The following is a 14,827-nucleotide window of genomic DNA, read 5'->3' as shown; positions in this document are numbered from 1 at the left end:
TTGTTGGAAGTAATAACAAAATATCTCATGCAAAATTTCAGCCAAATCGGATAAGAATTGCTCCCTCTAGAGGCATAAGAAGTCAAGATCCAATATCGGTTTATTTGGCAGCTATATCAGGTTAATGAACCGTTATCAACCATAGGAAGCGCAGTTTTTGAAAGTCATAACAAAACACTTCATGCAAAATTTCAGCCAAATTGGGTAAAAATTGCGACTTCCAGAGGCTCAAGAAGTCAAATCGGGAGATCGGTTTATATGGGAGCTATACCCAAATCTGAACCGATATGGACCATTTCCAATCCCCAAGGACCTACATCAATATTAAGTATCTGTGCGAAATTTCAAGCGGCTAGCTTTACGCGTTCCACTATCGTGATTTCGACACTCGGACGGACGGACAGGGCTAGTTCGACTCAGAATGTCGAGACGATCAAGAATATATATACTTAATGGGGTCCTAGATCAATATTGCGAGGGGTTACAAATGGAATGACCGCCATCCTATGGTGGTGGGTATAAAAATATAAAAAAAATATATATAGTTTTGTTGATTTTTGAACTGTTATCAAAGATTTGTTAAACAGTGTAGCTTCGAAAAGCTATTTCTGTACACTGACAAAATTTTTGCAAAACAAGTTATTCTAATCTCTACCGAAGTAAACAAACTTAGTCAATCCGGCTGTAACTCATAGAAACATTAATCTTTGAACATATGAAATGGACTTATATACATATATCTATGCTTGCGTTAAAGGGAAGTTGAAGAAGACCGCCCTGTACGGGAAGTATAGAAGAATCTTTGCATGTCAAGATTTACACATTAATGCGCTTTTACCAATGTAAGGACCGATATACTGATCTAATCCTTAGGCCATCCTCGTGTGCCCCGGGTCCTTATGGGCTGGATGAGCCATATGCAAAGGAACAAGTCGAAAACTTGGGTTGAACCCAAGGAACCTGACTGAAGGGGGATTTTAACACGCCTGCTGTGCAGACGATGATAGAAGTGGTAGGTGTCCCAATTAGCTATGCTGAAGGCGGAAAGGGTCTTGAATATGGCATTCGACGGTGCTATCTCTAGGGGTCTGAACGGCGATGGAGAAGAAGAGTTGAAAAACATGTTATATTAGCATAGGCGGGCCATGAAAAGCATGCCCACCAGGGCATTGATGTTCGGATGTTCGCCCTATAGTCAAACTGATAATGATAATGGGAGAGTGGATAAAGGATTGGAGCAGGTCATACCATAGGATTGGAGCAGGTCATTAAGGCGGCGATAGCATACCTGGATGAATTGGAAGAGGATACCTGAGACGACACTTAGCGCGAAGTGCGAAACTCTGTTACCACAGTCTTGGATTGACTCTCTCGTATTGTCATCTGGTAGTTCATGCTATAAGGATGGATCAAAGATAGAGGGCAGAATTGGTCTGGTTGTCTTTATTTAGGACATATCACGATCCTGCAGGCGGATTTCCTTCCAATCACAGAATGCGTCAGGCGGTACGTCGAGTGTGAATATCATTACGGGCGGTAAGTTTGCCACTAGGGCTATAACAATTAGGGTGAAGTAGTTCGAGTTAAAGACGTGGGCGCCTACCACTGTGATACAGTTAAACAGTCGAAGAGACAAAGAACATCATATGGGGTTATCCGTATCGCGAAAAGACGAGGCTATTACTGAGGGAGAGTGGGAAGAAGGTCAGTACGGCTATCGGTATCTTTACATGAAAAAAAAACATATGACTAAAGGCGCGCTTAATACAGAAAAAAAGCTGCAAGTGACAACGTATGTAGAGCATGTGGGGAAGATGATGAGACGTTAGAACTTCTCTTCTTCAACCTAATCTAACCTTAATATTTTTTCTATGTACCTCCAAAGAGAATTTAATTTACAAAATATATATTGTTTTTATTTTCTATCAATTTTTTTTTTTTTTTTTTTTTGAAAATGGCAAAACCCATTGATTTTAGATTACTTTGCTACATTAGTTCAATAGTTTGACTAGGCATTTGAGATCTTACAAAAAACAAATGGGGCGGCCCTAATTGACAACTGCTTAAGTTTATAAAACATATTTCCTTGTATTGTTTGAAGGGATTTCCCTATAATTTTGGAAATTTTCAAACGGAAGAAAATTCAAACCATCCCTCTGTTTAAGTGGCAATCTTTCATCAGACTCGCATAGACCTTTTTGTTCATTGTGATACCACAGGAACAGAAGAAGAAAGGAAGATGCCTTCTATTTCCCACCTTTGAACCATCCAGATCGCTTTTAAAAGCCCAACAACTTGTGAATGTTCTCATCCCCTAATTCAGACAAGTTCTCCAAAAGTAAAAGCGTGCCAAGTTCGGCGGAGCCGAAACTTGTATACCGTCCACCATGAATCGCATTTGTCAAGTTCATTGAATGACATTTTCATATAAACATGAGCTATATCAAGTTATTGACCAAAAGCGACCATACTTTCTTGGTTGTTAGAAGTCATAAAAAATACCACCTCCAAAATTTCAGGCAAATCGAGTAATAATTGCGCCCTCCAGAGGCTCAGAAAGTCAAATTGGGAGATCGGTGTATATGACAGGTTATCAACCGATTTAGACCATACTTTAAACAGTTATTGAAAGTCATACCAAAACCACATATGCAAAATTTCAGCCAAATCGGATAAGAATTGAGCTCTCAAGAAGCTCAAGAAAGAATCGATTCGGACCATACTTTACACAATTGTCGGAAGTAATACCAAAGCACCATGTGAAAAATGTCAGCCAAATAGGATAATAGCTGCGAAGCTCAAGAAGTTAAATCTAGAGATCGGTTTATGTTGGAGCTATATCAGGTTACATATCGATTTGGACGATGCTTGTAGTAGTGGTTGAGACTCTTAACAGACGCCATCATGCAAAATTTCCGATAAATAGGATAATAATTGCGACCTTGGAGCCTCAAGAAGTTAAAGCGGGAGATCGGTTTATATAGTAGCTATATCAGGTTAAAGACGTATTTGGTCTCCACATTTTTCTATATTATACTCAAATATACCTCTGTGCAAAGTTTTAGAGCTCTATGTTAACCCGAACTCTTTTTGTCCAACGAATGTATGAATAGGCAACACTATGCGCCGTTCGGACTCGGTCATAAAAAGGAGGTCCTGTTATATACCACCATAGGATGGGGGTATACTAATCTAATCATTCCGTTTGTAACACCTCGAAATATTGATCTAGGATCCCATAAAGTATATATATTCTTTATCGTCTCGACATTCTGAGTCAAACTATGGCCGTCCGTCTGTCGAAATCACGATGGAGGTCGAACGCGTAAAGCTAGCTACTTGAAATTTTGCACAGATGCTTAATATTGATGTAGGTCATTGGGGATTGCCCAAATGGCCCATATCGGTTTAGATTTGCATATTGATCCCATATAAACCGATCTCCCGATTTGACTTCTTGAACCCCTGAAAGCCGCAATTATTGTGCGATTTGGCTGAAACTTTGCATGTGGTGTTCTAACTTCCAACAACTTTACTAAGTACGGTCTAAATCGATCAAGAAGCCACAATTTTTCTCCGATTTGGCTGAAACTTTGCATATGGTGTTCTGTTATGACTTTCAATAACTGTGCCAAGTACGATCAGAATCGGTCTATAAACAGATATAGCCCCCACATAAACCGATCCATGGATTTGATCCTATTTGGCTGAAATTTGGATCTTATTCGGCTGAAATTTGGAACAATGACTTGAGTTATGACTTCCAATATCCATGACAATCATGATCCGAATCAGTCTATAAACAAATATAGCCCCCATATAAACCGATCCTCTGATTTGACTTCTTCAACTCTTAGAAGCCTAAATTTTCACCTGATTTGGATTAAATTTGCCCCAAAACCCTAACTTATGACTTACAACATCAGTGCCAAGTTTTATCAGAATCGGTCATATGGTGATATAGGCTCCCCTTAATACCGATACCCGATATGACTTCTTGAGACCAAAATAATTCAAATACAAACTCTGTTAATAAGAGGTACATTTTAGCGGAATTCATGGTGGTGGGTACCCAAGATCCGGCCTGGTCGAACTTAGAACGCTTTTACTTGTCATTGAGCTTAACCTTGAAACGGACAGTTTATGGGCAAATTTGCAACGGCTATATTCCAAAGTAGAGGAGACAGTACAACCACCTCCTTGAGGTGTCACTTTGCTAACCCATCATTGTAGATCTACAGATTCCAAGCCTACCGTGATGGTAGTACTGATGCGGTAGCTTTGATGCGGTAGCATTGATGCGGTAGCATTGATTCGGTAGCATTGATTCGGTAGCATTGATGCGGTAGCATTGATGCGGTAGCATTGATGCGGTAGCATTGATGCGGTAGCATTGATGCGGTAGCATTGATGCGGTAGCATTGATGCGGTAGCATTGATGCGGTAGCATTGATGCGGTAGCATTGATGCGGTAGCATTGATGCGGTAGCATTGATGCGGTAGCATTGATGCGGTAGCATTGATGCGGTAGCATTGATGCGGTAGCATTGATGCGGTAGCATTGATGCGGTAGCATTGATGCGGTAGCATTGATGCGGTAGCATTGATGCGGTAGCATTGATGCGGTAGCATTGATGCGGTAGCATTGATGCGGTAGCATTGATGCGGTAGCATTGATGCGGTAGCATTGATGCGGTAGCATTGATGCGGTAGCATTGATGCGGTAGCATTGATGCGGTAGCATTGATGCGGTAGCATTGATGCGGTAGCATTGATGCGGTAGCATTGATGCGGTAGCATTGATGCGGTAGCATTGATGCGGTAGCATTGATGCGGTAGCATTGATGCGGTAGCATTGATGCGGTAGCATTGATGCGGTAGCATTGATGCGGTAGCATTGATGCGGTAGCATTGATGCGGTAGCATTGATGCGGTAGCATTGATGCGGTAGCATTGATGCGGTAGCATTGATGCGGTAGCATTGATGCGGTAGCATTGATGCGGTAGCATTGATGCGGTAGCATTGATGCGGTAGCATTGATGCGGTAGCATTGATGCGGTAGCATTGATGCGGTGGCATTGATGCGGTAGCATTGATGCGGTAGCATTGATGCGGTAGCATTGATGCGGTGGCATTGATGCGGTGGCATTGATGCGGTGGCATTGATGCGGTAGCATTGATGCGGTGGCATTGATGCGGTAGCATTGATGCGGTGGCATTGATGCGGTAGCATTGATGCGGTAGCATTGATACCTAGAAACTTCCCCTTATGATTTATTTCGGTTTAACATTACTGAAAGTACCTTCAATGATAGTAAGTATCCTCAATGGTCCATCCGCTTAGTCCAATTTTGGCATACTCTTTCAAACATTTCGACCGGTGTCTCACGAATAAATGCTTCAATGTTGTGTTCCGATGCGTCAATTGAAGCGGGCTGTGCTTTAACATAGCTCACCTCACGGTAGTGCTCACCATTCACAGTTATGCTACGATTCTTTGAAGAAGTACGATCCAATGATGCCACCATCCCATAAACCGACCCAAGCTGTGACTTTTTCTGGATGCATTGGTAGCTCTTGCAATGCTTCTGGCTGATCTTCACTCCAAAATCAGCAATTCTGCTTTTTTACGTACCCATTGAGCCAAAAATTTATTTCGTCGCTGAAAAAGAAGCGCGCGATGAACTATCTTAACAGAGAACGCATTTAGATAATAAAAGTCAATAATTTGCAAGCGTTGTTCGTTTGTAAGACGATTCATGGTTAAATTATAGACCAAACTGAAGATAATTGACAGTGAAACAAACACGAAAATCACCCTTTATGTCCAAAAGTACTAAATAAAGAAATTGCAAACCAAGAAATAACTTTGGAATTGTTTCTTGGTTTTGTCTATGCGTATAAAAAATCACATTTACACTGAATATGCATTTGAATGAGATGATTTAGAAAATGTTAATCGATATTTAATTTAATATACATACATATTTTAAAAAATTTTACAATTTTCCTATATAGTTTATAGTTTGAGAGTTTCAAATCATATTTTGTCTTATCCAGGTCATATAAGAGGCAACACGCGTATAAACTCCGGGAAAACCTGGTCGAGCGCACTCATAACCATAAGAAACGATACCTATCAAAAAATAACGGAAAGTAGAGCCATCCATCTGAAAGAGAAAAATTTTATATTAAATACAAAACAAATAAAAGAGTGCTAACTTCGACCGGGCCGAATCTTATATACCCTCCCCCATAGATGGCATTTGTCGAGTTCTTTTCCCGGTAACAAAGGATTAAAGAAAATAAAGAAGTCATTGTGCACAATTTCAGGCAATTCGAACAAGAATTGCGTCCTTTAGGGGCTCAAGAAGTAAAATAGGGATATCGGTTTATATGGGAGCTGTATCAGGCTATACACCGATTTAGACCATATTTTACAGGTATGTTGGTCATGGAAGAAGCCGTTGTACAAAATATCAGCCAAATCGGATAATAAATGCGCCCTCTAGAGGCTCAAAAAGTCAACATCCCAGATCGGTTTATATGGCAGCTATATCAGGCTATAGACTGATTTGATCCATATTTGGTACAGTTATTGGAAGTCATAACAAAACACGTCATGCAAAATTTTAGCCAAATCGGATAAGAAATGCGCCCTCTAGAGGCAAAGAATTCAGGACCCCGGATCGGTTTATATGGCAGCTATATCAGGTTATAGACTGATTTGAACCAGGTTATAGACTGATTTGAACCAAAACACCCCATGCAAAATTTCTGCCAAATAGGATACTGGCTCAAGAAGTCAAGATCTAAGATCGGTTTATATGGCAGCTATATCAAAACATGGACCGATATAACCCATTTTCAATCCCAACCGACTTACACTAGTAAGATGTATTTGTACAAAATTACAAGCGGCTAGCTTTACTCCCTTGAAAGTTAGCGTGCTTTCGACAGACAGACGGACGGACAGATGGTCATGACGATCAAGAATATATAACAAACAAACTGTGCCCATGAACATTCCACTAAGGAACAGGGGCAAACTTCTCACATATCAATGAGTGCAGTCCGATTCAAGTTCAAGCTCAATGATAAGGGTCCTCCATTTTATAGCCGAGTCCGAACGGCGTGCCGCAGTGCGACACCTCTTTGGAGAGAACTTTTACATGGCATAGTACCTCACAAATGTTGCCAGCATTAGGAGGGGAAAACCACCGCTGAAAATTTTTTCTGATGGTCTCGCCAGGATCAAGAATATATTGGGTTGCCCAAAAAGTAATTGCGGATTTTTTAAAAGAAAGTAAATGCATTTTTAATAAAACTTAGAATGAACTTTAATCAAATATACTTTTTTTACACTTTTTTTCTAAAGCAAGCTAAAAGTAACAGCTGATAACTGACAGAAGAAAGAATGCAATTACAGAGTCACAAGCTGTGAAAAAATTTGTCAACGCCGACTATATGAAAAATCTGCAATTACTTTTTGGGCAACCCAATATATATTTTTATGGGGTCTTAGACGAATATTTCGAGGAGTTAGAAACAGTATGACGAAATTAGTATACCCCCATCCTACGGTGGAGGGTATAAAAACTAGTTTTCCGCATGAAAAATGATTCAACCTCATAACCTGCTTGTGACATGGATATTTACCTGTGGCAACATTAGTGGACCTCCGGAATCCCCTTGACAGGCATCCACATTGGAATTTCCAGCACAGATCACCTACAAATGTTATAAAGACTATAATTACAGATTTTTTTGTAGAGATTCTCTCTATACTGACCTTATCACTGAATTGCACAAAATTGAATATACTTTGGTAACTCCTCTCACATGTCTGACGACTAACTATGGGCACTTGAACATCCATCAAAACATTGGAGGTTGGACCCTGATGTTTGATGGTCCCCCAGCCGGCAACAAATGGATTCATACCAACAAACTCTTGTGTAAGAAAACTGGCCGCTTCGGGCAAACAAATGGGGGTTATGAAATCTGAAAGAGTAATGGTGGAAATCAAACTTTGAAATGTCATATAAGGGGTCAAAAATCGATATTTGGTGGACAATAAAGTCATTTTCTTACTGGTCATTGTAACGACTTGTGTCAGTTCAATCAATGCTATATCATGAATAATCGTTTTCAAATCAAATGATTCGTGTAGCTTAGTACGCCTTATGCCATAATCAACGGCATTCGCCTCTGCTGAGTTGGAAAGATCATGGGCGCCCAAACGAATCAACACCAAATTGGAATTAATGCAATGAGCCGAGGAGACCACATAACGGGAAGATATCAAACTGCCACCACACAAGAACTTCAGGGTGGTGGGAGAGAAATCATCGCGATAGCCCAAGGCTGCCATCCAAGGATAGGCTCCTGGAAAAAAAAAAAAAACAAAACAAAAAATAAAATGTCACAAAGCATTTTTTAAAAAAAAAAAAACATCACCACTCACCCCTTCTAGTTTCACTTCCACCCACCACGCGATTTGTATTCACTCGACTAATGCCACAAGTGTAATCCGTTCCACTCGATGGAGGTCTACTCGTTGTTGTGGTAGTAGTTGCCATGGAGATAGGCGGCGGGAACGGTGTCAACGGTTGCGGTACAGGTTGATAAATAACTCCCCCAGGTGTTGGACTTGTTACCGGCAATGGTTGGAACACTGTTGGTGAAGGTGCTACTGGTCCCGTTTGTCCGCTTGTTTGAAACACAAATGGATTTATGTTCGTTGAGCTGGGATTACTTATGGGTGTATTCCAAATGATAGGTGTTCCAAAATTGGGAGCTGGTGTTATCATTGGAGCTGGTGTTATCATTGGAGCTGGTGTCATTTGGCCTCCGCTATTATAGCCACCCAGAGGAGCAAAGAGAAAAGTGTTGGGTGCTGAAGCAGTTTGTGTTGATGCAGATCCTACGGCAGGTTGGAATACTTGCGAGAGTGGCTGAACAAATGACATTGTAGACTGTGTTCGGCAACAGATCTTAAGAGAGAGGAAATTGAAAAAATAAAAAATATAAACGAAATCTTATATATAACAAGTAAAAGGGTGCTAAGTTTGGCCGGGCCGAGTCTTATATACGCTCTTTATAGGCAAACATAGGAAAATGGATAAAAATTACCATGCTATTAGAGCCATATCAGGTTATGAACCGTTTCGGACCATACGGATGTTGGAGATTATAGTAGAAGTCATTGTGCAACATGTCAGCCAAGTTAGATAAGAATTGCGCCCTATAGGGGCTTAAGAAATAATATCGAGAGCTTGGTTTATATGGGAGCTATATTCAGACCATATTTGGCACACACTTTGAAGGTCATAGGAAAAGTTGTTGTATAAAATATCAGCCGAATCTGATAAAAATTGCGCCCTCTATGGACTCAAGAAGTATAATCGGGAGATCATTTCATATGGGAGCTAGATCAGGTTATAAACCGATTTCGACCATACTTGGCATAGTTATTGGAAGTCAAAATGAAATACTTCATGCCAAATCGGATAATATATGCACTCTCTAGAGGCTCAAGAAGTCAAGATCCGAGAACGATTATATGGCAGCTTTATTAGGTTATGAACCGGTTTTGACGATACTTAACACAATTGTTGGAAGTCAAAACAAAACACTTCGTTCAGTCAAATCGAATAACAATTGCGCCGTTTAGAGGCTCAAAAAGTAAAGATAAAAGATCGGTTTATATTGTAGCTATATCAAAACATGGACCGATATGGCTCATTTACAATCCCAACCGACCTGCACTGATAACAAGTAGTTGTGCAAAATTTCGAGCACCTAGCTTTACCCCTTGGAAAGTTAGTGTGTTTTCTATAGACAGACGGACGGACGGACAAATGGACAGACGGACGGACAAATGGACAGACGGACGGACATGGCTACATCGACTTAAAATGCCGTGGCGATCAAGAATATATACACTTAATGGAGTCTTAGAGCAATTTTTCAATGTATTAAAAATGGAATGGCGAAGTTAATAATCCCCCATCCTATGGTGGAGGGTATAACAATTAAGTAAAAGTGTGCTAAGTTATGTCGGGCCGAATCTCATATACGCTCCACCATAAAGGGATTTGTCAACCTCCTTGCCCATTATTTCTTTAAAGGATAATGGATAAGTTTTGCTATGCTACTGGAGCTACATATATGAAGTTATGGGCCAATTCAGGCCTTACATGGTTTGGATGATGGAGACCATAGAAGAAAATGTGCAAAATTTGAGAGTGAGTACTCCTATAGGAGTTATGTAAAATCGGGAGATTAGTTTATATGCGAGCTATATCAGTTTAAGGACAGATTCAGACCATATTTGGCTCGTAGCTTGAAGGTCAAAAGTCGTCGTGCAAAATTTTATCCACATCAGTTAAGAATTACACTATAGAGGCTCAAGAAGTGTAATCGGGAGTTCGGTTTACATGGGAGCTATATCAGCTTTTAGATTGATCCATGATGAACCATACTCTGCACGTATGGTGAATGTCAAAGAAGAAGTTATTGTGCAAAATTTCAACCAAAGCGGACAAGAATTGTGCCCTCTAGAGACTCAAGGAGCCAAATCAGACGATTGGTTTATATGGGAGCTAAATCAGGTATACAAGAATACATGTATTTATATATTTTGTTGGTAGGCCACCATAGTGCAGAGGTTAGCATGTCCGCCTATGACGCTGAACGCCTTGGTTCGAATCCTGACAGCTTACCCCCTCCTAATGCTGGCGACATTTGTGAGTTACTTTGCCATGTAAAAACTTCTCCCCAAAGAGGTGTCGCTCTGCGGCACACCGTTCGGAGTCGGCTATAAAAAGGAGGTCCCTTATCATTGAGTTTAAAATTGAATCGAACAGCACTCATTGATTTGTGGGAAGTTTGCCGCAGTTCCTTAAAGGAATGAATGTTCATGGGCAATTTTGCAGTTTGCATATATTTTGTTGGGTCTCCGATATTGGTATACCCCCATCCTATGGTGGAGGGTATAATAAAAACGGTTTAACTTCGGCCAGTCTGAAATTTGGATAATCACCATATCTGTGGTAACTTCTTAAACCACATTTTGCCAAAGTGTGGTGAAAAATGCACCATTTGGTCAGATCTGGACCAAAATATTGTAGGTACAGATGTCGTTGTGTCTAACACAACTCGCTGTTTCAAATTTCAATGAAACCGGGTAATAAATGGGTCTTATATGGATTCCAGACCGTAAATCGGTAGATGGGTCTATATGACAGTTATGGTCCGATTTGCATCCTATTGCGGAAATTCATGTAGGGGTCTAATACAAGTCACTGCACCAAATTTCAACAAAATTGGGAATACCTCAATTATAGGTGAAAGACCTTCAAACGGGAGATCAGTCTATAAGGGATTATATGTAAGTATGATCCGAAGGAAGGAAGGAAGAAGGAAGTCCATCGATTTCCTTGCCAAATTTCAAGGGAATCGTGAAATAAATGCGCTTGTTGTAAAATGATGAACTTAAACTGGGAGATCGGTATATGTGGCAGCTACATCCAAATATAGGCCGACCTGGACCATACTCGGTTCGAGATCAAAGGGTCCCAACCCAACTCACTGTAACAAATTGCAGCCAAATCAGCCAATAAATGAGGCTTTTATGGGCCTATGACTATAAATCGGGAGATCGGTCTATGCGAAGGCTATATTAAGGTATATTCCGATATAGCCCATCTTAGAACTTATCCTGCCTATGAACAAAATAACGATAAACTATATAAAACGTTCTCCTGATTTGTCTCCTTGGGCCCCTAGAAAGCGTAATTCAAAAAGACTTCTGTTATGACTTTCAACATCCATGCTAGTGTTCAGTTCATAAGCTTATATAGCTGCCATATAAACGGATTTCCTAATTTATTCCTCAAGGCTTCAGGGAGAGTGATTGTTATTCGATTTGGCTGAAATTTTGCACCATCACTTCTCCTATGACCTTTAACTTCTATATAAACTTCTATATAAATAATTTGAATCGGTCCATAACTTGATATAGCTCCCATATAAAGCATTGCAAGAGCTACCAATGCATCCAGAAAAAGTCACAGTTTGGTGCGGTTTATGGGCTAGTGGCATCATTGGACCGTACTTCTTCAAAGATAATGCGAATGGTGAGCGCTACCGTGAGATGATATCCAACTTTCTTTTGCTCAAAATGCAGGAGCTTGACTTGCATGGCATGCCACACAGCATGCGAAATAATGGACTTATTGGGAGGCGAGTTCGGTGAACACGACTATGTGTGTTACCGAAGCTGTGTTAAAGCTTTTTTTTTGAAAAACTTTCCTATAGCTCTTAAAAATCAACCATATCAACAATTTCATGACTTTTCTTTTTTGACCTCCCATTTCCTCTTGCTAAAGAACAACTATGCAAAAAATTTTACAAATGGTGGAAAGTAGATAAGATTCCGTCCAGCTGAACACAACACGCATTGGTTTTTGTAAACTTTTGTCATTTTTGGTTACTCCACTTACCAACAAATTGCTTCCATCAAAACCGCACATGGAATTGGTTAAAAAAGATTGGTAATCTGCAGAGTGGAATGCCATGGAAAATTCGTTGCGTATTTCAGGACAATTGGCCATAGTAACACATCTACCAGGCCGCAAACGGGCGTCGAAACAATCATGGGCTGTAAAGATATGTAAAAAAAAAAAGGTTTTTTTTTAAATTTTTTTAAAGAAATAAATCCATGATTTTAAGACACACCAGTACTGTTCGTTTTAGCAATCATCTTGGGCTTATATGTCGTTAAATGTATTTTCTGACTCGTATTCCCCTCGAAAGGCTGATCGGCCATTAGGGAGGCCATCAATGAGATCAATTGCAAATACATAATGGCCTTTCTTATTAATGATGATGGTGATGAGCAAGATGAGATGATGATGTTTACCAACAATGAAGATGAACTGATCTGTTTTGGAATTTATTAAAAAAGATTAATTTTTTTTCTTCATCTGGGAAAAGACTAGTTTTATTTTTTTTTTTCATGTATAAAAAAGGGTAAAAAAATATTTTAATTTAGAATAGACAGCATTTTTGATTTTTTCAGCGCTTAGTGTTCCTTAGGGTGACGCCTCTTGCGCTTTTTATTGCCCTGCTGGTTATCGGGCAAATGGGAAAAAATCATCATTTCGGAGGCTCCCTGATTTTGAGAGGCGGCAGCCATTTTAAATTCTAGACTGTGTTGATCCAATAGCTCCACTAGCTCTTCAGTGGTCATGGGCTTATCCAGTTGAGCCATTTGCTGTTGTAGTATGGCCAATTGTTCGCCGGTCATGGGTTGATCTGCAGGCGTCTGATTGGAAGTTGCCTGTGGTAATGTGTTTGCTGGAGTCATATTAGCCTGATGTGTGGTTTGCTGATTTGCCAAAAGTTGATCAGTTGTGGATTGATTAGGCAAAGGTCTCACTGCCTCTGGGGTATTCAAGGGTTGACGTATCACAGAGGGATTGTTCAATGACTGCTGGGGTAACAAAGATTGACCCATCATTGTAGTAGGCATAGCAAACTGCTGTTGTTGGGACAAAGCATACTGTTGTTGTTGTTGCTGCTGCTGGCCTTCATTTGTTGGTAGTTGCAATTGAGCTGATTGCGGTTGATTCACCAATGCCTGATTTGTTATGGCTTGGCCAGCAACACCCATTTGCTGACGCGGATCTATGCAAGGACAGTACGGTATAGGTCTAGCTCCATTTGGCAAACACACCAAAGGCATGGCGGGACAAGGAACCAAAGGTGTGGGCGTTGGTGGTGTTGGTTGATATGTGGGTATTGGCACTGTGGGCGACACTGGACCCGGATACAGTGGGCATATGCCCTTAATATTAGCCAAATAGGTTAGAAATGGCCAAAAATAAATTTTCAAACAGAAATCATCGAATAACATTTTAGCACTGAAATTTAAAACTAGCTCCATTTAGTGAATGAGTGTTTGGCCAGCGGCGTTTCGCGTACCGGACGACCGTTGATTGTCAAGTGTTAAGATTCACGATTGCAATAGAACTAAGCCTTGAAATGGGGCCACCGGAACAATTGAATTGGGTTGGTCGAGCTGGTAATTACAAAAGAATCGCCAACGCCATCAGCATTGTCATTTAAATCGAATTAAAAATAATAACGAGAAAAACCCCAAATGAAATGAAAATGCATAATTACAATTACATGTGGATGACATGGCGACAGAGACGTTGTTGTATGGGGGTGTTTAAATTATGAGAGTGCATGCCAAACTAATCTGCCTGTTTGCAACGCCTCGAAATAACAATAGCTATGTCTGTCCGACTGTCAGTCGAAATGACGACTCCATTCAAACAAAAACGCTTTCGAATTAGCTGGTTATCACCATTATTCACAAAACTTAATGTAGCATTGAAATAGATTTATATGTCAAGTAAACCTATTTTAAGGCTTCATGAATTCAAAGAAATCATTTATAGATATATCGACAATATAAACTTCCACTTCTTGAGACCCTGGAAACCTCGTATGCATCTGATTTGATTGAGATTTTGTATGTGAGAAACATTAACTTCTTCCAATACCCACATATCAACAATAGCTCGCTTAAAAACAGATCCTGCAGTTTCTTAATTCTTTAAACCCTAGGAACCTCAATTTTGATCAGATTTTGCGAAAAAATTTGTGTGAAGTACTCCTAAAGAATTGCAAAGCTGCTTCGGTAAATCTAACGATCCTTCTGATGATAGATGTATAGATAACTGGAAATTCTTGAAAGATCGCAGCTCTTCTGGTCATCGTTATATTTGCTTCAGCCTTGGTGATAATACT

The 14,827-nt window shown here is 40.1% G+C and overlaps 2 protein-coding genes across 2 annotated transcripts; both read right to left on the bottom strand.

Annotated features, from left to right (window-relative positions):
• Positions 1 to 1,447: 1,447 nt before the first annotated feature.
• LOC131997566 (uncharacterized) lies at positions 1,448 to 5,248 on the bottom strand. Its single transcript, XM_059368406.1, has 2 exons — positions 4,255 to 5,248; positions 1,448 to 1,605 (listed from the first exon to the last, which is right to left on the bottom strand). The coding sequence occupies exons 1-2, from the start codon at positions 5,246 to 5,248 to the stop codon at positions 1,448 to 1,450; spliced, it is 1,152 nt and encodes a 383-aa protein (XP_059224389.1).
• Positions 5,249 to 5,927: 679 nt separating this feature from the next.
• LOC106086582 (serine proteinase stubble) lies at positions 5,928 to 14,067 on the bottom strand. Its single transcript, XM_059368398.1, has 7 exons — positions 13,112 to 14,067; positions 12,511 to 12,668; positions 8,469 to 8,997; positions 8,096 to 8,389; positions 7,794 to 8,005; positions 7,661 to 7,732; positions 5,928 to 6,171 (listed from the first exon to the last, which is right to left on the bottom strand). Exons 1-7 carry the CDS (start codon positions 13,953 to 13,955, stop codon positions 6,037 to 6,039), a joined length of 2,244 nt encoding a protein of 747 aa, XP_059224381.1. The 5' UTR covers positions 13,956 to 14,067; the 3' UTR covers positions 5,928 to 6,036.
• Positions 14,068 to 14,827: the final 760 nt, after the last annotated feature.

This window comes from Stomoxys calcitrans, chromosome 1, assembly GCF_963082655.1.
Source record: "Stomoxys calcitrans chromosome 1, idStoCalc2.1, whole genome shotgun sequence".
NCBI lineage: Eukaryota > Metazoa > Arthropoda > Insecta > Diptera > Muscidae > Stomoxys > Stomoxys calcitrans.
This window is presented reverse-complemented; position numbering and strand designations above follow the sequence as displayed.

Excerpts from the sequence above, each read along its gene's own strand:
- LOC131997566 (XM_059368406.1), bottom strand. The coding sequence starts at position 5,248 with ATGCTACCGCATCAATGCTACCGCATCAATGCCACCGCATCAATGCTA. Across the intron at positions 1,606-4,254 it reads GCATCAGTACTACCATCACG|TGGTAGGCGCCCACGTCTTT; the intron begins GTAGGCTTGGAA and ends ACTGTATCACAG.
- LOC106086582 (XM_059368398.1), bottom strand. The coding sequence starts at position 13,955 with ATGGAGCTAGTTTTAAATTTCAGTGCTAAAATGTTATTCGATGATTTC. Across the intron at positions 8,998-12,510 it reads TTGATGGAAGCAATTTGTTG|ATCTGTTGCCGAACACAGTC; the intron begins GTAAGTGGAGTA and ends CTCTCTCTTAAG. Across the intron at positions 8,006-8,095 it reads ACAAGTCGTTACAATGACCA|ATTTCATAACCCCCATTTGT; the intron begins GTAAGAAAATGA and ends TTACTCTTTCAG.